The 20,338-nt window shown below is 50.3% G+C and overlaps 1 protein-coding gene across 4 annotated transcripts in view; it reads right to left on the bottom strand.

The window, feature by feature from the left end:
- Positions 1–500: 500 nt before the first annotated feature.
- The window catches only part of MSI1 (musashi RNA binding protein 1), a 30,245-nt gene continuing 10,407 nt past the window's right edge, over positions 501–20,338 (bottom strand). The window contains exons 7-15 of one of the 4 annotated variants that reach the window (XM_059863271.1): positions 13,181–13,229; positions 11,101–11,183; positions 10,345–10,462; positions 8,685–8,765; positions 7,385–7,441; positions 4,514–4,582; positions 4,237–4,409; positions 3,717–3,782; positions 501–2,778 (exon numbers count right to left, since the gene is read on the bottom strand). In XM_059863271.1, the coding sequence (XP_059719254.1) occupies positions 3,741–3,782; positions 4,237–4,409; positions 4,514–4,582; positions 7,385–7,441; positions 8,685–8,765; positions 10,345–10,462; positions 11,101–11,183; positions 13,181–13,229 (672 nt within the window). In that variant the 3' untranslated portion in view covers positions 501–2,778; positions 3,717–3,740. The remainder of the gene's footprint in view (positions 2,779–3,716; positions 3,783–4,236; positions 4,410–4,513; positions 4,583–7,384; positions 7,442–8,684; positions 8,766–10,344; positions 10,463–11,100; positions 11,184–13,180; positions 13,230–20,338) is intronic. The other 3 variants (XM_059863272.1, XM_059863273.1, XM_059863274.1) reach the window with 3 other exon arrangements.

Genomic DNA, 20,338 nt, shown 5'->3' with positions numbered 1-20,338 from the left:
CTTGGTACACTTGTGAGCACATTTCAACCTATAACTGGTTCCAATTTATAGGCTTAAGCCTTAAATTATTTTTTAGACTTTTTTATAAGCCCTATTGCAGAATTCCCTGCTATTCCACACTGTTAAAATTCTCCTTTCTCTCTTTTGTCTATTAAGGACTTTACTTCCCATCTCCACATTTTACTTCCTTGCATCTAGCTTCCTTGGTCCACCACAGTCAATTGAATCCAGGGTATGTGCTAAACCTGTAAGCACCACATTATCTCCTTTTCTGAACCTACAAATACTTACACAAAACCTCCGTAATGTAAAGAGACACAATCTCTACTAAAACCAGATCTGCCTCACATTATAAACTGGCCACTGCCATAGTGTGGCAGCAGAACAGCAAGTCAGAGACCTGCCTGGGGCTTTTATCCTCAAGGCAGGATGCAACTCCTGCCAGGTCCTGAAATCTCCCCCGCTGGAAAACCTTGCACCCCCAAATAATGACAGAGAAGGACAGTTTTCAAATAATTTATTAGGAATTTAAAACTGAAATCTGGAAAAAGGGTTACAGGTGTGGAGAGAACAAACACTGGAGTGTAATAACTTACTGGCTTAAAAACACAGCTTTATTTCTTTTAAAAAAATGCCCACCCTGAAACCAGAGCCCCAGCCTCCAGGCAGTGGCCAGAGAGTGACTCACAGCCCAGCAGCAGCACAGCTGGCCCGGGATGTCTGGAGGGGGCACAGAAGCAGCTCAGCGCATACACCAAGAGGGAGGAAAGCGCTGTCCGCAGACCCAAATTTGAAGTATATAGAATAAAAATAAACCCAATAAAATGCAGCTCTTCTTTAATTAGGAAATATTTAAAAAAACAGACATACAGACTCTTGTCTCAGTAACAAAAATTATTGCTTTGTGTTTTCAGTACTGATCTGTTAAGTACCTTCTTACCTAAACAGAACTCTCCAAACGCATCGCCCAGGTCAGGACAAGTTCCAGCAGACGGGGGAGAGATAGAAGAGAAAAAGGGCCCTGTGGGCACTGTGGCCCTCCCAGTCCTTTTCTAAATGCCCATCTCCTTTACAGGGGCTCAGTTTGGGGGAAGAGAGGGAATGATTTTTAAAACTTAAGATGAAGCTTTTATTTCCCTGGGAAAAGAGTTTGGCTGCATCTTAATAAAAGGCTTAATCACCCCCCTTAACAAGGTCTTTGGTTCACTGAAATCCAGACCCAAACCTGCCCCATGTATTTCTGCTGGAGGTCTCCCTGGCAGAGTGCTGGTTGGCAGAGGCCTGGACCATACCAGGGGAAGCCCCAGCAGGTTCTGGAGAAGGGACCAGATCACCCCGCACAGGACAACGGACTAATTCCCACAGTCTTCAGAACACAGAGTAAAGCAAACGGGAAGCTGCAATTCTATAATTCTTATAATCCCTGAGAAGCCCTTAACCCGCCCCCAAATCACCACCCTAATGCTTTTCTCCCCTGTTAATGAATCCCCATCCCAGAGCCCTGCCCTTCAGAGAAGGACTACCCAAATCTCCCCCTGGCTGACACCCCTTCCGATACCCTCGCCTCCGGAGGAGGATCCCCTTTCCCAGGAAATCTTGACGCAAGCGATAAAGTTTGGAGAGTGAATTCCTTTCAAAGTAACCAAGACAAGCAACGGCGGCAAAGCCCTTTCCCTAAGCCAGCCCAGAGCCGGTGCTACGGAGCCCAGGGATGGAGTCTGTACATCAAGCAATTGGAAGCAGCTTTAACCCGCTCAGCAAAACAGCCGATGGCTGGTACGTTTCACCCCGCCCGCCCCCCCCCGCCCCCCTTTCATCTCATCTCATCAGAGGTCTTAAAATCTTACAGTAAAAGGTGTACAAAAAAAGAACGAAGTCCTGTCAGGATTCTGCTGGAGAGTATTGCTCACGCTGCGGCACCAAGTCCAGGACCTGGAGCTGCTCCTTGGAGCCAGGCTGCAGGCAGCAGCCAGGTTCAGCTCACGATATTTACATATTATACAGGAGGAAAAAGAAAACCCCACGTAAAACTAAACCTAGGAAAAAAAAAAAATCTTTCAGCTGTAAGGATAGTGTTTTTCACTTAGCAAAATATACATTTGTTTTGTTCCATAGCGATGTCCAACATTTTCGGATCCTTGGAGTTTCACACTTTTCAAAGCCTCACATTTACAAAACAGAAACAATTAAAAACAGTTTCTTTAAAAAAAATAGAAATACAGCAGTTCCTCTCAGCCTTTGCTCTCTCTCTGTCTCTTTCTTCCCTTCAGAACTGCATTCTTGTTACATACCGTGCTTTAAAAACACTGACGACAACAAACAACAGAGTTGAAAATATTCAAAACAGTTTCAAAGCCAAATAAAAATACTCCTCAATGAAAACTACCTAACACAATCACAAAGCCAATTCATAAAATATGTCTACTAGCTCGGGAAAGAGCAAACAACAAAAAGAAGGGGCAGCCCCCAAAAAAGATAAAAAAATAAAATAAAAAAATAAAACTAACAGCTAATAAAATAAATAAAAGAAGAATCAGTGGGCTGGGGGCAGGGAGGGGGAAGCGTAAACCGTCGGTGGTTAGTAGGAAAGCGAGATGATCTCCTCGGGTTCAGTCCAGTGTGGTCTGGTCAAAGGGAGAGATCGGGCAGGGCGGCAGGAGCCTGGCAGCCAGCCGGCAGTGTGCAGTTTGATTCAAGAGAAAGGAAACCTTGGCTCATCCCCCGAGGCTCACCAGATCCTCCAGCCACGCGCTGTCCTCGGTTAGGTCACTGGGGAATCTGCAGGAAACAGCAGGGGAGGGAAGGGACAGGGTCTAGAACAGCCACAGCTTTCCTCCTGGGGTTTTCTTCTGGTGTGATCTGACAAAAACACTCAATACTCAAACTTTGCCCCAACAGTCTTGCATGGCTGGCACAGGGACAGGGCACGGCAGAGATGTCTCCGTCTTCAATGGCAATGTGCAGGCCTGGGGAACGAGGTCCCACACACCACATGGCCTGGTCCCTGTGAGGGCTGGGACATAGCAGAGTCCAGCCATTTCCCCAGCACTCAGTCCAGCCCTGCCAGGCTGCCATGGGCTCCTGTCTGTGGACACTGCTCCCTCCAGTTTTTGCCCTCCTTTTTCAAAAGCTGGTTGTTTACTTTTTTTAATTTTAAATTTTAAGCCAGCTAACTTCAGCCACATTTGCAAAGCAAACAAAAACTATTCATCAGCTCCCTCTTTGCCCATCCAAGGACCAATACCAGAACTGATCAGATTGTAATTCTGCCCTTCTCCCAGGCAGGAGATGAAAAACTTCACTGCCCAGAGATTGGTCTCAGCAGCAGTGAGAGCAACCAGATGTATGGTGGAGGCTTCCCCAGCCCTGCAGAAGAGCCAAGCTTGTCTCTCAGATCACCACTGGTTTGTGACTCTGGCCAACCCTGCAGATGTTTTCTTTTTTTTGTCAGTGCTTCATTTTCTTCCTCTTTGTGCCAGACACTAAGACACTCTCCACTCCCAGCTGGGGAGCGTTCAGTAGGAACCCAACCTGCCAAGCCTCCTAGGTTCAGGAGAGAGCCCAGGCTGGCCACAGGACTCCTCCCACAGGCTGGGCCAGGCCATTGAGCCTCACAGCAACATCCACAGCTTCAGCTGAGAGCCCAAGCAGGAGGGACCAAGCTCAGCACCTCACTCCTCACTCTCATTACCTGCTCCTGTTCAAAGCTGTCTTACCTCCTGCCTCCTTGGTCCCCAGCTTCAGTGATACCCATTGGTAAAAGCTGTTGCAATCAAGGGACCCTGTGAAGAAAGAGTTAAAAACCCACTATTAAACAAAAGAACAGTGAAGAAGAATTGCTAACACAACAAATTCAGTCATGGCCCAGATGACAGAGTAAATGTTTTCAGTTGGAGGTGCCAGGTCTAAAGATCACATCACCCTGCAGAATGCTGTGTCAGGGCCAAGATGGGCTATTGGAAAGCCTAAGCTAGGTCAGGGAAAGGACTGGAGATCAGGACCTTGAGTGGTGATCAGAGAGAGCCAACAGAAACCAAGCATGTGGGCTCTGCACTGTCCATCTTGGTCTGGGGCTCAGCAGTGGCACAGCCAATGCTGCAGTGGGTGGTATTTCATCACCAGGAAAGAGACTGTGGGCTGAGGGGTCTGCCTGCTGCTGTTCACCTCCCTCACCACGTGGAGACACAGCCCAGTTCCCATCTCCCTCCCTCCACAGAGGGCACGGGGAGCACTCACCCCTAGGCTGTGTCCAAAGCCGGTGCTCGGGGCTGGACTGGCAGCACTGATGTAACTGCTGACCCCTGAGTCCTGGTTGGCCGCTCCGTAAAGCTCTGCCATCGGCCCGGGGCTGGTGGTGCCCAGAAAGCCTCCGGTGCGACTGGGGGTGGAACCTACAGCAGGCAGCAAAACTACGTAGTGAAGATCTCAAAAATGCAACCCCGTCCCACCCCCCTCCCGCAGCCCCTTGGCAAACCTCCTACAGGACCCGTGCTGGGGAGGAAAGCGGAGTTACCTGTCCCTCGCACCACGGCCGCTGCAGCCGCTGCTGCTGCCATCGGTCCATACGCGGTGAGGGGGATCGCTGGAAAAGAAGGAACAGGCATCTCAGGAGCACTGTGGCTACAGGGGAAACTCCTCAAAGGGAGCCTGCATTTCCTACTGCAAAATACTGGGCTCACACATATGTATTGGCTTAGTGCACCACAGAGGACATTAAAGGATGACAACGGGGAAGTGCATAGCCCTGAATTTATCAGTGTTCTTTTGCACAGCCAATGTCCAGGGGAATACACGAGCCATGCTCTGTCAAGCCCACACCCCAGAGCAGCCAAAGGCATGGTGTGGAAGAGCTGAATGAGAAATGGGCAATTTCAGATGTACCCTGTCACTACTAAGCTTGCAAGATGCAGTTAATCTGAAGCTACAGATCCAGATTTTGGCAGTAAATGTGGAGAATGGTAATAGCTCGGGGACAGCAGCTGAAGCTTAACATCCTGAGGCTCAGCCCCTCCTCTGTCTCTTGTTAATATTCTTGAATAACAGTTTAATAGGCTCTTTCTCCCTATTTCTTTGCTCAAGACATACCATTCTCCCCACACTGAGTTTTGCTCCTGATTGCTCAAAACCTTATTGTTCATTGAAGAAAAGCAGGAAACATATACCTAGGGAGCAGGAACTAGAAATGCTTAATTAAAACAGTAAGTCTTAATTTATATGTAGCAGTTCTAATTCCCAACTCTACTGCCACAGGCATTCAGCCCTCGGGGCAGGAGGCATCTAGCCAGTATGTTTCTCTTTGCCCTTAAAATGACTGGGTCAGCATTTCATGCTTGAATGTGAAATTCACTGTGATTCTGTTTAGAGCACCATAAAAAGAGGTCAGAACAAATCAATCGCGTAAAGGCTGAAACCCAGACTAGCTTAGGAGGGAATATTTAGTAGCAGGCACCAGCCTGTTTCAAGCAAACGTCATACGAGGCTTCTATCTGGGTTAGCCGCTCATTACAGGCCCTGGGCCAATGCAGGCATGTTGCTGCTTCACATCACCCCCAAAGATGCTGTTCTGGGAAAGAAAGGCTGCTGGCAGCCACCCTCCTGCCCCATCCCTGCTGCAAGTCCCTAACACATGAGTGAATGTGGTTTTACTGAGAAAGGAGGCAAGGTCATCTCAAAAGCTCCAGCTCTTCTTCCAAGAAAAATCCTTCTTGCCTTTGCAGTCTTATCTGCTGAGACACCAGGTTTGTGCTGCGGTGACAAAGCACCTGCGTGTGCATCCCTGCCTGTGCCATCCCCTCCTCTTGGCTCCCCTCCCAGAGCCATGAAGCACAGCCCATGTGTGCTGCAGCCACTCGAAGGCACAAGGGCCCTCGAGCACACGGCTCTACCCTCCGCAGGGCCAACTGCAGCCTCTACACGGAACCGCAGCCGCGGCCCAGCCAAGGCTGCACAGCGCCTGCTTAACAGGAGGGAAGTGTATGGGGAGGGAAGAATGCCACGATCCCCAGCTGGTACTTCAGCCAGACACTCAGGACTGTAAGCTAATGTGGCACCCAGCCAGGACAGCAGCATTAATAACTTCTTGTTGTGCAGAGCTCTGGTGCACCCCGGCCACCAGTGACAGCCAGGCCCCGGGCGAATCACCTCTGCTAGGAAAAGGCACAGGACAGCCAGGGGTGGACATGAAGGGAGAAACTCTTCTACCAAGTCACCAACGTTCCTCTACAAATGTGATGGGTTTTGCAGAAAAACACACATGTAAATAAACAACTGGACACACATCTGCTTTGCTTGCCAAGCAGAAGGCTCAAAGGTGCTTATGCAGCTGCATACATAGTGTCAAGGAAGGGTTTTGTTATGAGGGAAATGGGATTTAATTTTCCCCTACCTCCCTCAGGGAAATTTGTTCATTGGGGGCTGCCAACATCAGCATCCTCATGAACAGAGAGTCCCTGAGGATTAACATCGTTTTGTGCCAAAGAAACTCCCTTTCAAGCCTGTTTGTACTGCTAATTCCAGAAGGGCTTCCTAGGAAGGTTTTCCATACCCCTTTGCAGAGAGATTCAAACCCTGAAACAGGTGGGGGCAAGAAAGCACTGGGAAGGAAGAACACTATGGAAATGAAATGGCACACAGGGAGCAGAGCGCTACATAAAGCTGCTTTTCTATGACAGAAGCCACGGACAGGACAGAGCTGGGGAAAACATGGCCATGGAAGGGAGAGTAGAAAGAAGGAACATCACGTAGGGAGAACACACTGCACACACCCCAGAGGCTGAGAATCCAGAGGGCATTTGCACTTTGAGGAAGGACACTGAGAACAATCCTCTGCTCCCATTTTGTTCCACAGCTCCCTACAAGCACTGCAGGGCTTTGCAAGGTCCCACCACACTCACTCCTACCTGGGAAGCCTGTGTGGGAGTAGCTGGGAAACTGCACCACTCAGAGCAGGGAAAGCATTCCCTGCAGCCCCTCCTTCCCAGGGAAATAGGATTAGAGTGCATCCACATCCTCTCCCTCCTCCCAGCACTCCAAATTTTATCTTTGCAACAGCTCAGGTTAAAGCCATTTGTAAACCTGTTGAAGTCACCCTGCTCTCTGCAGCTTCCATATCTGGTTTACATACAGCCTGAGGCAAGGAGCTAAAAATGAGGCAAGCAGCAGGAAAGGACCTGCATGGCCCTCTTCAGAGGCAGTACACATGGCTCTGATTGCCTCTCCATCTTTCCATCCCCAGCTTTGGATGGAGCTTATCCAGATGAAAGAGGAAACAAGGCACATTTCCAGTCTAACTGCGCCAGGCTGTGGAGCAGCAATACCACTGAAACAGCACAAAGCCCCCTTCTCCCATTCCAGCTTGTGAGTTTAGGAAATGAGTGGGACTGACCTGTGAGCTCAGGGAGGACGGGGGCACTCGGGAGAGGGGTCCGCTCTACACGGAACTCTAAAAACGAAATGCAAGACAGCTTAGGAACTCATCAAATGCCCCGAGGGAGACCCCCAGACACACAGCAGCCGGGGTCTGCTGGGGGAGCAGTCTGCAACCAGACTGCAACCAGGCCAGTGTCTTCTTTAAACTGATTTATAACTGGTGCTGAAAGGTGCTGGACTCCTGCCCTGAAGGCTGAAAGGATCCATTTATCCTTGGAATAAACACAGCCACGGCAGGGCGAGTTCAAGTATCACTGTGTAGCCTCAGGTCTGCCCTGGAGCACCGCTCTGCAGTGACCTCTCAGCGGCAAGGCCACGGGGTGCTCAGTATGTGCCACGCTCAGCCTGGCACAGGTTTACAGTGAGGGACTTGAAGCCACAACAGCTAGATTCATGGAGAGCTTCCAGAGAGCCAGGAGGCAACAGCAACTTTCAGCCAGTTAGCCTGGGCTCACCTCAGACAAAGAGGAAACTTCCCATTCCCAGCCCTTAATATCAAAACTTCATATATCAACCATCACACTGAGGGATGGAGTAAGGAAGGGATGCTCAGAGTTGCCACAACTCTAGAAAATAGCAATAGTACAGTGTGTCCCTTAAGTGTGCTCTGCCTCATTCCCCGGCCTGGCAGAGAGCAGGAGGGGAGGCCCCACAGCTCTGAGCAGCTGTGGCACAGCAGGTTCCAGCCATTGATCGTTGAATCCATGTTCTCAGCACATGGCAGTGTTAGAAACCACCCAGTTTGCAGGGGATCTGCAGCCCCCTGGCCCACCAGATGCTTTGTGAAGGCTGTGAGTGGTCCAGGCACTGTTCAGAACACAACTGAAGTGCTGCAGGCACCTGCCTTTTGTGTGCTCAGGGATCCCTGGCACATGGGGTTTAACATTCTGTGCTACTTTCAGAGTGGTGGCAACTCTGGTAAAGAGAGACAGACACACACAAAGGCGGTGAGACAGGCAGAGCTGCAGGGCCCTTCTGTGTCACAGCAGCAGCCCTGCAGAGGAGGCCAGCAGAAAGGACATGGGAGCAGCCTTGGGCTTTTCCTGCCACTGCAGTGTGAGGATAATCCTAATGAAGGACAAGCTGTTCCCACCTATTCCAGGGCTTCTCCAATCCCCCTTCCACATCCATATCCAATTTAAAGAAAGACCAAACAGGGAAAAGGGTGAAAGGGGCAGAGCCTGGGTTATAGATCATGCCAGGGGCTCCCATCACCTGAAGGCAGACCAAAGAACAGAGCAGGGAGCTCCACTCACCAGGGAACTGGTAAGTGTAACCAGGTGCAATGCCAGTGTAACTTCGACTCGCGTAGGTGGCAGCTTGGAAGCCTGGATAACCTGGGGAAGAGAACAGGACTCCATTACTGCAAGCTGGCAAGGTCTGGCTGCTCACAAGCAGCAGGAGCATCCTTTGGCATCAGACAGCAGAGAGGGGTAACAGCAGAAGCCCCAGGAGTGCGCTGGGCAGAGCACACAGCACGTGCAAGCCTGCAGAGGAGTTTTAGCAGGCCCATTTAATTTTTCCTTTCTCTAAACATGTAAGGACATGGAGATTTCCTTCTCAGACTCACAGCTCTGCAGACTAAGGCTTTCTGATGCATCAGCTGGATTTACAAACAGGAGATCAGGGAGGAGGGGGCATTTGAATGGCTGAGTCACTTTTGCACTAGAAGGGTTGGTGAATGCAGGTACAAATAACATTTCTTCGTGGCGCAGGTGGGTGGGAGCACAAGTCCTGCTCTTCCCCAGGAAGCTGACCCACCTATGGGAACAAGCCTGAGAGAATGCAGGGCACTGACTCACAGATGAATATTTAATTTGAGCTCTCCCAAGACAAGAGTCTGTGGATTTCCCAGTGACTCAGTTTGAGTCTTGCTGCTTTAAAATTCAGATGGCTTAGAAAAGGCAAAACCCAAAACCACCGGCTGGAGATTTATTTTCCTTCAGTAAGTCAAGTGAAAACATTGGTGGAAAAATGCCCTTTTGGGGGTTTTGTTCAGTGACTAACTGCTACTCAGCAGGCTTAGCACTGAGAGCCAGGCTGAGTACATCCTGCCCAGCAACACCAGCAATGATCCTGAGCAAACAGTGCTCTTGGGTCAGCTCAGTCCTGGCTCCAATGAAAGTGAGAAGAGAGAGAAGCCAGTACCAGCACCCACACTGGAAGGATCATGCTGACTCTCAGGGCATGAGGTTTTGTGGGCCTACAAAAGATAGGGCTACAAATGACTTTTGTTTTTCATTTTTAAATTTTTATCTGAATGCTTTTGTCTTGGGAGTGTTGGTAGACATGAAACCCAGCCCACTTGTCACCAACTCTCCTTACAAGACAGTCCCATGATAAATGTATAACTTTCCCTGCAATACCAGGTATTTACTGTACCTGAGAGGGAGGGAACAGAGACAACACTCAACTAGAACTTTAAGGGCATTTTAACCGTCTTTAAATGGCAGTGGGAACATTTACACAGACCACTGCTTCAAGTGGAAGCTTAGCAGCTCTTTAATCAACTAATTCATCAGGAAGCCTGTACAAGTATGGGATGAAGAGGCCTGGGTACAGATTACTCCACACTCAGCTCTGCAGTTACATCCTATTCCACATGAAGGGATTGCTGTCCACATGCCATGGCCCTGCGGGACCATGGAGGAGCTGCCGAGGGGCAGAGCCGCCCCGCAGGGGCTGAGCCCAGCCGGCCCGGCTGTCACAGGACCAGCCCGGCTGTCGCAGGGCGGCGGTGGCACATCTGCAGTTTCTCCAGGTGCCACCAGAGGGCAAGTTGCGATCGCGAACAGGTCCCGGCGGCCCCGCACGCGGAGCGCTGCCCTTGGCCGCCCCGCTGCTCCCGGAATAAACCTCTAAGCTGCTGCCTGGCACGGCCGGGAGCGGGGGGAGCAGAGCTGACCGGGGGCTTACCCAGCATGCCGATCCCCAGCATGAAGGCATCCATCCCGTAAGGCATGACTCGGGACCGCCCTCGTGCAGAGCCCGTTGGGGACATCACCTCCTTCGGCTGAGCTTTTTTACACTCCACCTGCCACAGGAAAGTAAGGATCAGGCTCGCCTGTCACAGGCTGGATCACAGACTGTCACAGGACACAGCCACAGAGCACAGGCAGGTCAGGCAGGGCTGCCTGTGTGACAGCACGTCCCAGCCCCAGCCACCTCTGTCAGCCTGCTCCGCTGCCCTTCTCAGGCATCGCTGTCCCCAGCCCACATGGTGCCAGCCTTCCCTCTCACTCTGCAGCCACCACAGGCAATGGGGTGCTCCAACACTGCTTTTCTCTTCGAGGCCTTGCCCTTGATGTTCTACCTGACCCAGCACCAGAGCCTCAAAGCTTAATTTTCCTCATTTCTGAATAAAGGTAAAACCTGTCCCCTCCCAGGCCACTACAAGGTTTTGTGTAACTTCAAAAACTCCAAGCACAGTACAATTCCTTGGTTAGCTTAGCTCTCCTCCTTGAGAACTCAGTACTATGCTTGCTTACCCCCATACAGTGAGTTTCTTCCCCAGACTGAATGCTGTGATTTTTGGGAAAAGACTCAATCTGATTCCCCACTGCAGAGAAGATGCGTCAGGACCCAAGTGCCTCGCACCTGCCTCTGTGCCACTGCCCTGCTCTCTCCCACACCTCTGTCACTGCTCCCCCAGGTTCTGCCCCAGACACTCACCATTTTGTTGTTGATCTCATGGAAGTGGATTTCGCATACTTTTTCCACAATGTCTTCACTTTCAAATGTGACAAACCCAAATCCTGAAGAAAAAGCAAAACTCCCTGATCAGGTCAGACCTCTCACAGTTTGAACCCTCTACTCACAGCCTTTCATTGGCAGGAGAAAAGGAGAGTACAATCGGCCCTTTCGAAAACAGCTGTCACTCATCTTCCCTCTCCAGCAAATTCTACTTTTATGCACAAGAACAGGACTGTCCTCTTACAGATTCTCCTCTCCTACTCATCCCGTACTCCCCACCCACTCTGAACCCAATTGGTCTCAAACCCAGGTTTGTTTTCTGGGTTTTTTTTAAACTTTGCTATTTGCAAGGCAAACCACATGGCTGGTAACACTGGGGAGGATCTGGGCAGATGCTCACACAAAGAATCGGTGGGGAAACCAACAGCTGCTTGCCAGGACATCACCACCCTCACTAAACGCACCCCACCAGCAGGAACACCCTGCAGCTCCCTCGCAAGCACTGGCCATAAAGCCTCATGTGAGCAGGCACAGATCAGCAGTGCAGCTGCACACAGTGAGGCAGATACAGGCACAGTGATTTGCAAAGTTTCACCAAAGTAAGGTTTGTATCTGGGGTAAGACAGGACCGCGTGTTCCTGGCCCCTGGCCCACGCTCACACCTCCTTTCTCTCACCAACCCCTCTGCTGACAGTTCTGGCAAAGCCCAGCTCGGGTGGGCAGACTGAACTCCTCTAAGCTGACTGCAACCGTTTCCGGAGAACTGAGGCAGGTGGGAGGATGTCTTAGAGCTTGCTGTGCAAGCAAGCTGGGATTAAGCAGAACTTTCCGCTTTCCTGAGCTGGCCAATTCCATGGCGCTGTAAAATAACATTCAAAAGCAGACGGGAATCCACTGCCCAGAACACCACCTTTTCTCCACACTGCCAGAAACACCTCGCTATAAACCCCTGCATCTGTCTGTGCCCAGGTAGATTCAAACCACTCACCTCAACACCCATAAGCAGAGGAGCTCAGGAATTCAGCAGAAAAATGTCAAAAGCAGTCCTGAGCCCCATCAGACCCCCACCAGGCCTGCTATGCCCTGGGCTAAGCCCCTCACTGTTGACACAGTGGCTGGCAGCTCTCCCTGCTGCCTCCCAAAATGCCCAGCAGCTCTAACTGGACCAGTGACTGGCAGGCACCCATGGAGGAACAGGGGTTAATGCTTCTTCCCTTTCAAGATGAAGCTGGAACAACATCCTAGGACTGCCGAGGCCTGGCAGTCAGAGTAGATTTAATGGCTTTAGAAAAAAGTAAAAATCTGAAGGGCACAGAGAGTAGCAAGAGCAGAAGGGAGAGTTCCCTCTCTGCTCTGGGGGCAGGAGTGCTTGGAAGTGCTTCAAACAACACACAGGAAAGCAGCCAGCATAGGGCTGTTACTGACCCTGACTGGGAAGAGGCTGAAGCTAAGTTTGCAGGTCAAGCTGTTGCCATTAAATCTCTGAGTTGGATGCAAGTGTCAAGCCCTGCCACACCACCAGGTAGCTGGTCTGAGGACTGACCAGGAAGGCAGGGACGCCCATGGATGGGCTGGGTCCGTGCAGCACAAATAGTACAGCCTTGCTCCCATCCTGTAACCAGACTCCACCAGCAGGACTCGGGTAAGAAAAGGTGACCTGGGAGCACAAGTGGGCTCCAGGCCGAGGAAGGGGCAAGAAGCAGGCACTCTTCAGGCTCTCGTGTCAGCTTTCCCAGAGCTCAGATTACTCGGGACAAGGTAAGACACACACTGCAGGCTGGAGCCACGGAGGTGAGCATGCAGAGGAGGGGGCCGTCTCCTCTCACATATCTGCAACTCGACGAGTTTACAGCACAGGAAACGCACTGGACAAAAGCTCTCTGTGCTGCGAGGGCCACTGGTAAAAGATGCAGATGCAAAAGAATGGGGTGACTGGAGGCAAGATAGAGAGCAGCTGCGACCTGCATCCCCTGCTGCTGGGATACCGACCCCTCCCTAGGCAAGGCAGGAGGCACATCCTCTGCAGTAACCTCTCCTAGGGCCAGAAGACAGCTCTCACCTCGGTGTCGGTTGGTTGTCTTGTCAAACATCAGCATCGCATCATCCACCTGCAAAGAGAATGGCTGCAGTCAGATTATTACTGCTGCAACACAATTGTTCAGAGCTTCCTGGCTTTCCCAAACCTGAGGGGATCAAGATGAGACATCCTGTCCCCAAGAAGGAAACAGGGTGTGCACACATATGCAGTACACATAAGCTATCACACAAGGCACTTCCTCAAGCCACAACCAGCATGGTCCTGGTCCCCCCACCAGCCCGGGGCAGGTGCTGCTGGGCTGAGCCCTTTTGGCCCAGCCCCTGGCAGCAAGCGACCCCGATTGTTTGCCTGCAGCTCCAGCCGGGGGCCAAGGAGCAGGGAGGGCATTGTTCCCAAATCCCGGCCTCAAAGGAGAGGAGAATCAAAGGGGGGGCAGAGAAGCAAAGCTGGAGAGGGGAGAGGAATAAGGGGCCTCCCAGCGGTGGGGGAAGCGGAGGCCTCAGACAACAGAGCCTGCCTGGGAAAGCTGGGAAGCGCCCCCACCCCCATCCCATGAGGAGCCTTTCCTCTAAGTGAGGTTTCCCACTGCTGGAGGCTGTAATTAGAGCAAATTTACTGCAAGGCCTGAGCAGGGCTGCCTTCCCGGGGGGGAGGGGCAGCCGGATCCCATCCCCCAGCCGGCCTGGGGCTGCTCTCCTCCCCAGCACATCACCGCCTGGTGCCACTTTTCCCCCCATCTTCCTGCGGGTGCTGCCTTGCGGAGCCGCATCCACTCCGCAGGTCAGCCCGAGCAGGGTTAAAAAATACACTTCAATCCCCTCCATGTAAGCCCCAGTGTAAACCTGTCCCACTGACCCATCCCTCCTCTAATACCACTGCCTTAATCCGATTATGAAACTGGACGTGCAAGTGCTCAGGGGAGGTGGCAGCAGTCTCCGGCCAGCAGCTGCCCTGGCCCTCCTCCTTCTCCATGTGAGACAGCCCCTCCCTGAGCAGCGAGCCCTTAACGCCCCCCAACTCTACAGGATTACTCCCTCTCCTCACCCTGGGAAGAATCTGCATTGCTGCCTCCTCCTGAACAGTCACTGGACAGGGCAGAGTGCTGCCCATGCCTGGCACAGGCAGCCACGGGCTTTGCTCATGGAGACCCCACAGCCCCAGTCAGAAAGGGAGAGGCTCCTACTCTCAGGCCTCCAGGACACCCAGCTCCACCTCAGGGCCAGGTGGATGGAAGGAGCCCTTACTGATAATTCCAGTACCATCATAAGCAGACAGGGATCATATTTGATGCCCTTGGCATTGTCTAACACATCCACTCTAGGTGACAACAGACAACCTGGCTCCTGCTCATCTCACACACTAACCATCCTGGCTCAGCCTCCTTCAGCCAAGTAAACAAACACCTGAGAAACATGCCAAGCATCCAGCCTGGAGCCACAGGGGACATAAACCTTGACACAGACCCAAAGCAACACCTCAGCAGCTTTCCAGGACACACAGTTAGGGAGATGGGCGCTGAGGGCAGCTCCTCACACTGTCATTCCTCATTGCCACTTGCTCCCACATCCGCACCATTTCCCTTGATGGCACAGCACAACTGTGATGTGCTGGAGAGAAACCAGACATGGCTTAAAAAAAGTTCAACAGGTTTTATTGTCTGGTTTTCCTCATTTTAAAATTTAGATCCATTCCCCCCATCCAGCTCACAAAAGGGCTGGAGAAATAGCTGTTCTCCTCCCCAGTAAACACTGGGAGAAAGTGTGTCAAAGGCACTCTGAGGCAGTGCCACTCCTAGCTGAGGTAGCTGGAGACCACAAACACATCACAATGAGAGATGGGCATGAGGAAAAAACAAACTAGTGTCAATGAGCACAGGCCCACTGGTGACTTACTCTGCCTGACCAGCCCTCCTCTCTGCAGAGCCTGGGAAGCAGGAGCAACTGCAAGTGGCAGAGCCCACTACACTTCCACACAAACTCCTGGCACAGCAATATCCCAAGCAATGGCTGGGCACTGCCACACCACTCAAGCACTCAGAGAAAGAAGATGTGCAACCACTTCATCCCAAATCACACTGTATGCTGTGAGGAGAGCTGCAGCCTTCCTCCTTCTGTGCTCTTTCTCATGGCTCTGCTTTGACGTGTACCCAGCACTCCAAAATGTACTTGCCTCACAGACATTTTATTGTAACACATGTGCTCTATTTGAAAGCTGTTTCCTGCTAAGAACTAAATTTATACAGTACATATGTGTATATATATGTGCATGTGTATGCACACAACTCCAGGGCTTCAACTCTGCATATGGCTGTAACCGATATATTTTATTGCCATTAAAACCCACGCATGACCATCTTTATGTCTCCTTTCAAGGCAGCCTGTGGGCTGAGTTGGGTGGTCTCAGCACACACCTGTGAGGTAAAGCAGGGCCCAGATCCCCCCTCACCCTGGCTACGGGGGATACGTCTGTCTCCCACCACGGATAACTTGGGCAGACCCTCACTCTGAGGCACCACATCCAGCACCCACCAAAGCTCTGCCTGCACCGACTCTACAACCACCCCCTGCCCTAAGTGGGCAGCTATTGTGGCGGTGAAGCACCGCAGTCCCCCCACCCCCGCTCTCCCCTCCCGCGTTGGGCCTTTCCCGGCTGGGCCGCGCCGGGCCCCAACAAAGGCGGCCGCCGGCGGGGCCGTCGCGATGGCAACGCGGCCGCCATGGCAGCTGGGGCCCGGATTAGCGGCTCACAAAGCCGCCCCGCAGCGCTCCGTGCCCGCGGCCTGTGATGGGCTTCGGGAGGGCACCCAACGGGGGCCGCCGGCACCCCAGCACAGGCGAATCGGCATTCCCCAGGGATTCATCACCTTGTTCCAACCCCGCGGCCCTGTGCAGGGACATTTTCCAGCAGGTTGCTGCAAGACCCTCCAACCTGGCCTTGAACCTGCCCCTAGGTGGGGCAGCCACAGGTTCTCTGGGCAGCCCGTGCCACGGCCTCGCCAGCCTCACAGGGAGGAACTTCATCCTAAGAGCCAATCTAAACCTACTCTCTCTCTCTCTCTTTCAGTTTGAAGCCATTCCCCCTTGTCATGTCACTACATGCTCTTGTAAATGATCGCCCCCAGGAACCTGGTGCCTTGAGCTAGAGGAATCAAGACAGGATGACTTGGTCCCATCTTACTAGGTCCTAGGTGTTCTTATGCCTTCCCTAAATAAGAAGGGGAAAAAAGAGGAGTGATTTTTTGGCACGCCTTCTGTCTGGGCTAAAATGTATTTTTCAAATGCATCTATCCTAATTTAAAGACCTTAAGTGGTGGCAAATCTGAGACACACTCAGGCTTGTGGCCTCAGGGTGACATACAAACCTTCATGCAAAAGCCATCCACTGGACTCCCCTGTCCTGAGAAGCAGAGCATGATCTCCCCCTGAAGCCAACATCCAAACTGAGCTTGCCACTGCATTCTCAACAATTGACTAAAAATCACCCCTGGGACCCTGGCACCTTGAGCTTCAGGAAATCAAGACAGGATGACTTGGTGCTCTCAGCTCTCTCCTCTCTAGATCTTAAGTGTTCCTGTGCCTTCCCTGGACAGGCAGGAGAAAAGAGGAACAATTTTTTGTCCTGCCAGGTGCTAATAAACTGTGATGCCACTTGGAAGAAGAGTGAACAGAGTTCACTCAGAGAAAGCCCTTTCCTCAGAGGGTAAGTCCCCTAAAGAAATACTTTAAAAGGGCATCCTCAACAGTTCCTTTTCACACAGTCCCAATACAATTCCAGAAGTAGTACTAGACCCAAATTACAGGAGAAAGTCTGCCTGAAAAAAACATTTTCTGAGTTGAAGATACCATGACTGAAGCTTCAGCACCTCTCATTTAATGGTGCCATAATCACAAATGATCCATCCAGCCTTGGCCAAAATACCTGGGGGTTTTCAGAGGTTTAATTCCACTCTAATATATTTCAATTTTCGTATTTCATTCTTAGTTATCTGTTATGGGGAAGCCAATGACATCCTCATGCAGATTTAATAAAATAGTAATTTCCAATACCAGTTTGATAGGAAATGTTGGATGCACTTTCACAAAGGTAGATTTTGAATGCTGTAAATATTCAAGCAGAGGGTTTGTGGAGATGGACATCTTCCACCTGAAGTGCAAATAAAAATGTCTGAGCTGGTCCTAGAAGGAATCACAGCAACACATTTGTAATAAAGTTAGGCAGAAAAATAGTAACTGTTGAGACAGCTTCCATATGCAAAATAGAAACCAAACTATCTAGAAAGCACTCAGCCATCCTGTCAACAGACAGACAGCATGAACAGCCCTGTGAGGTTCTCCCAGCTGCACAAACAGGACAGGCCAATTCCAGGGAGGAGGATGCATGGACAGAGAGGCTGGCTCCAGGGAGCAGGTGTGCTGTGCCATTCAGACCCTTCTTACCCCACTCTGGAGACCCACTGGCAGAACTCTGGGAATGAGACTTGGCCAAGGGGACAGAGCCTGCTCCATGCCACAGGAGAGCAGAACAGCCCGTCCAGGTGTCCTTGCCCGCTCTCACACAGGCACCTGGCAAATATCAGGTGAACCCCAGAAGACCTGAATGACCATTACTGCTAGAGTGGTTTTGGCTGTGTGCCTACCAGATGCAGAGCACAGAGAACCCTTTGTTCCAGAGGCATTGTTACCACAGGCCAAACTGCCTACTGCCACAAGAGAGGTGATCAGATTCCCCTTCTCCTCCCCTCCCCATCTGTTCAAGGCAACCATGTTATGTGTGAGAATTTACATAAATTGCCCTCTGATCTGTGGAAGAAAATCCAAAATCCAGTTTGGAAATCCACAGCAGGTTGACAAGTAGCTTTGATCCCTGAAATTTCCAGAGAGCGGCAGATTAAGGATTAATTAATTAACATTCTCCCAATCCAAAGTGAGGAAAATCATGGCCACTGTAAGCACAGAAACAAGTCTTCCTTAAAGACATTTGCCATCAGTATCTGAAGGTTTTCCCATTAGTCAGCAGGGAAAACTCATACACCTAAGTCAACCACCCCATTCCTCTGGCAGGAGTACATGAATAGGCATTTGTGACAGACCTACAGACCCGCATCTGATCCAGCACCTCAGATACTGTGATTTTCCCTCATGGCAACAGTAACAGCCATCACCCCAGTGAGACCTCAGGACCTCTCAGGTCCAGAATTTGGATGGAGTATTAGATGGCAGCCTAAAGGTCACAATCCTCCTCAGACCCCAGATCTTTTTTCTTGTTTGCTTCCAGGGTATTTTTAGAGAGGAGATCTCTCTCTCTCTGGGCAAGAGCTGCCTCACAGAGAGGCTGAGCTTTCATGACCAACTCATCCACACACAATTACCTCAGGCCCAGTGAGAGATGCAGACTGGTTTTAAGCACCCTTGGTGCTGCAACTGATTAGTGAGTCATGCAAAGACGTCACTGTGAATGTATTTCCTGCACTGCTGCTTCAACAAATGTAAAAGCACACAACAAAACCATGAGTTCCAAAACCTGATTTGGGTGCAGGCCCCTATTTCTTTCAGGACCTCTGCACTTCCAGTTTCTGTTCAGATCAGCTTCTCTCCTGATGACAAACAAAAGACCAGCTGCATCAAGTTAGAGCAGAGCTCTGCTTTGCCCAAAACCTCCCAAGATACCAACCAACAGACAACTTTGGAAGTACATAAGAGTAAGGCAAGGATATTACCACAGAGCTCAGAACACCACATCCCCATCCAAGCTATTTGGTATTTGGAGATTTTCTGAATTCACAGGGGTGTCTATGTATGTTAAAAGACCTTTCATGAATTTGCCCAATACTTTTGGAGCCTATGTAAATTTTAGCAATAACATCCTGCAGCAAAGATTTCCCAGTTTAGATATGCTCCATGAAAAAATTACTTTATTTGTTCTAACCCTCCTCCTATCTTGCAATTTATATGACTTTCTCTACCACAAAACTTTATCAGACCAACTCTTGCATTAGAAAGATGATCTGAGTTTTTTCAGTTTTGATTTGAAACAAATAACCTCTCTTACAAGATCAGAGACCCAACAGTCCAAAGAAATTACTCTGATGGACAACTCCTTTTCCTCCCCAAAAATAATACAGAACAACATGTTCCCACAGGTCGAAGTAGCAAAGGAGGAAGCTGCAACTTGAGCTCCTCTGGCATTCTCATACATGTTGAACTAGACAGAAGACTAGCTGTGCCTGAGGTGGTAGCTGCAAGACACCTTCCTCCTCCCTTTCTGTTGCAGGTTTCAGTGAGGGTGGTAGCCTGAATCTAGAGAAGCTGTTGAAATAATTCCTTTTGCTGTCTAAAGATCTTCAACACCATCCAACTTAAGCCAAAGTACTTGGCTACACATACTGTGAATGAAAGTCTTTCCAGGACTTCTGTCCTACAGGTGAAATAATACTCTCTTTAGAAAGCATGTGCATGGCCCAAGCTTGGATCTCAGAGAGATTCAGGTTTTGGAACCAGAGAGGTGTTTCCTAGAGATCCTGCTATGCTCAAAGCCCTCACAGCTGCACCTGACAAACCACAGCCAGCTTGAGATCACTTTTCACTCTCTTCTCCATACTTAAAAAAAAACCAAAAAAACATCATTGTATTGTCTTTCTCAGGAAAACAGCAGCCCATATATTTTAGTCAGAGTTTTGGAAGAGAAAAAACCCCAAAGTGATTCCTCTTTGAAGCAGAGACACGCTGTATTAGGGATCCTCTTTGAAGCTTCACCTTTTGTGCCTGTTAAAAACAAGTATTTTGATATGAAGAACTGGGGTGCCAGCCTCTCCCTCTCTTGCTTTATCACTAAGTAATACTCACGGATTTCCTTTTCACACATTTTCACTTTTTTTTTGCCACTTCCATTTTACAAAATTGAGAGAAGGTTTTGGACACAGCAAGGAAAGAAAACAAAACAAAAATAAGAGAATAAGCAGAAATGCCAAAATGGAAAAATCACATCTGGGACTTTTGTCTAATGAAATAGAAAACCACTTCCTTTGCAGCCCAACTAAACTTCCATTTTTTTCCTGCTAATGGACGTAGGAGGTGTGCTGCTTCTGACCTGAGATGCACTGACACCAACCACCTTGGTAGGCTTGTGAGCTGCAGTTCAGGGATTTGAACTGGAGAGAACATTATGATAATCTAATTTGAC

Source organism: Haemorhous mexicanus, chromosome 19, assembly GCF_027477595.1.
Source record: "Haemorhous mexicanus isolate bHaeMex1 chromosome 19, bHaeMex1.pri, whole genome shotgun sequence".
NCBI classification, from domain to species: Eukaryota; Metazoa; Chordata; class Aves; order Passeriformes; family Fringillidae; genus Haemorhous; species Haemorhous mexicanus.
The sequence above is the reverse complement of the archived record's forward strand: the minus strand, read 5'-3'. Positions and strand labels throughout refer to the sequence as shown.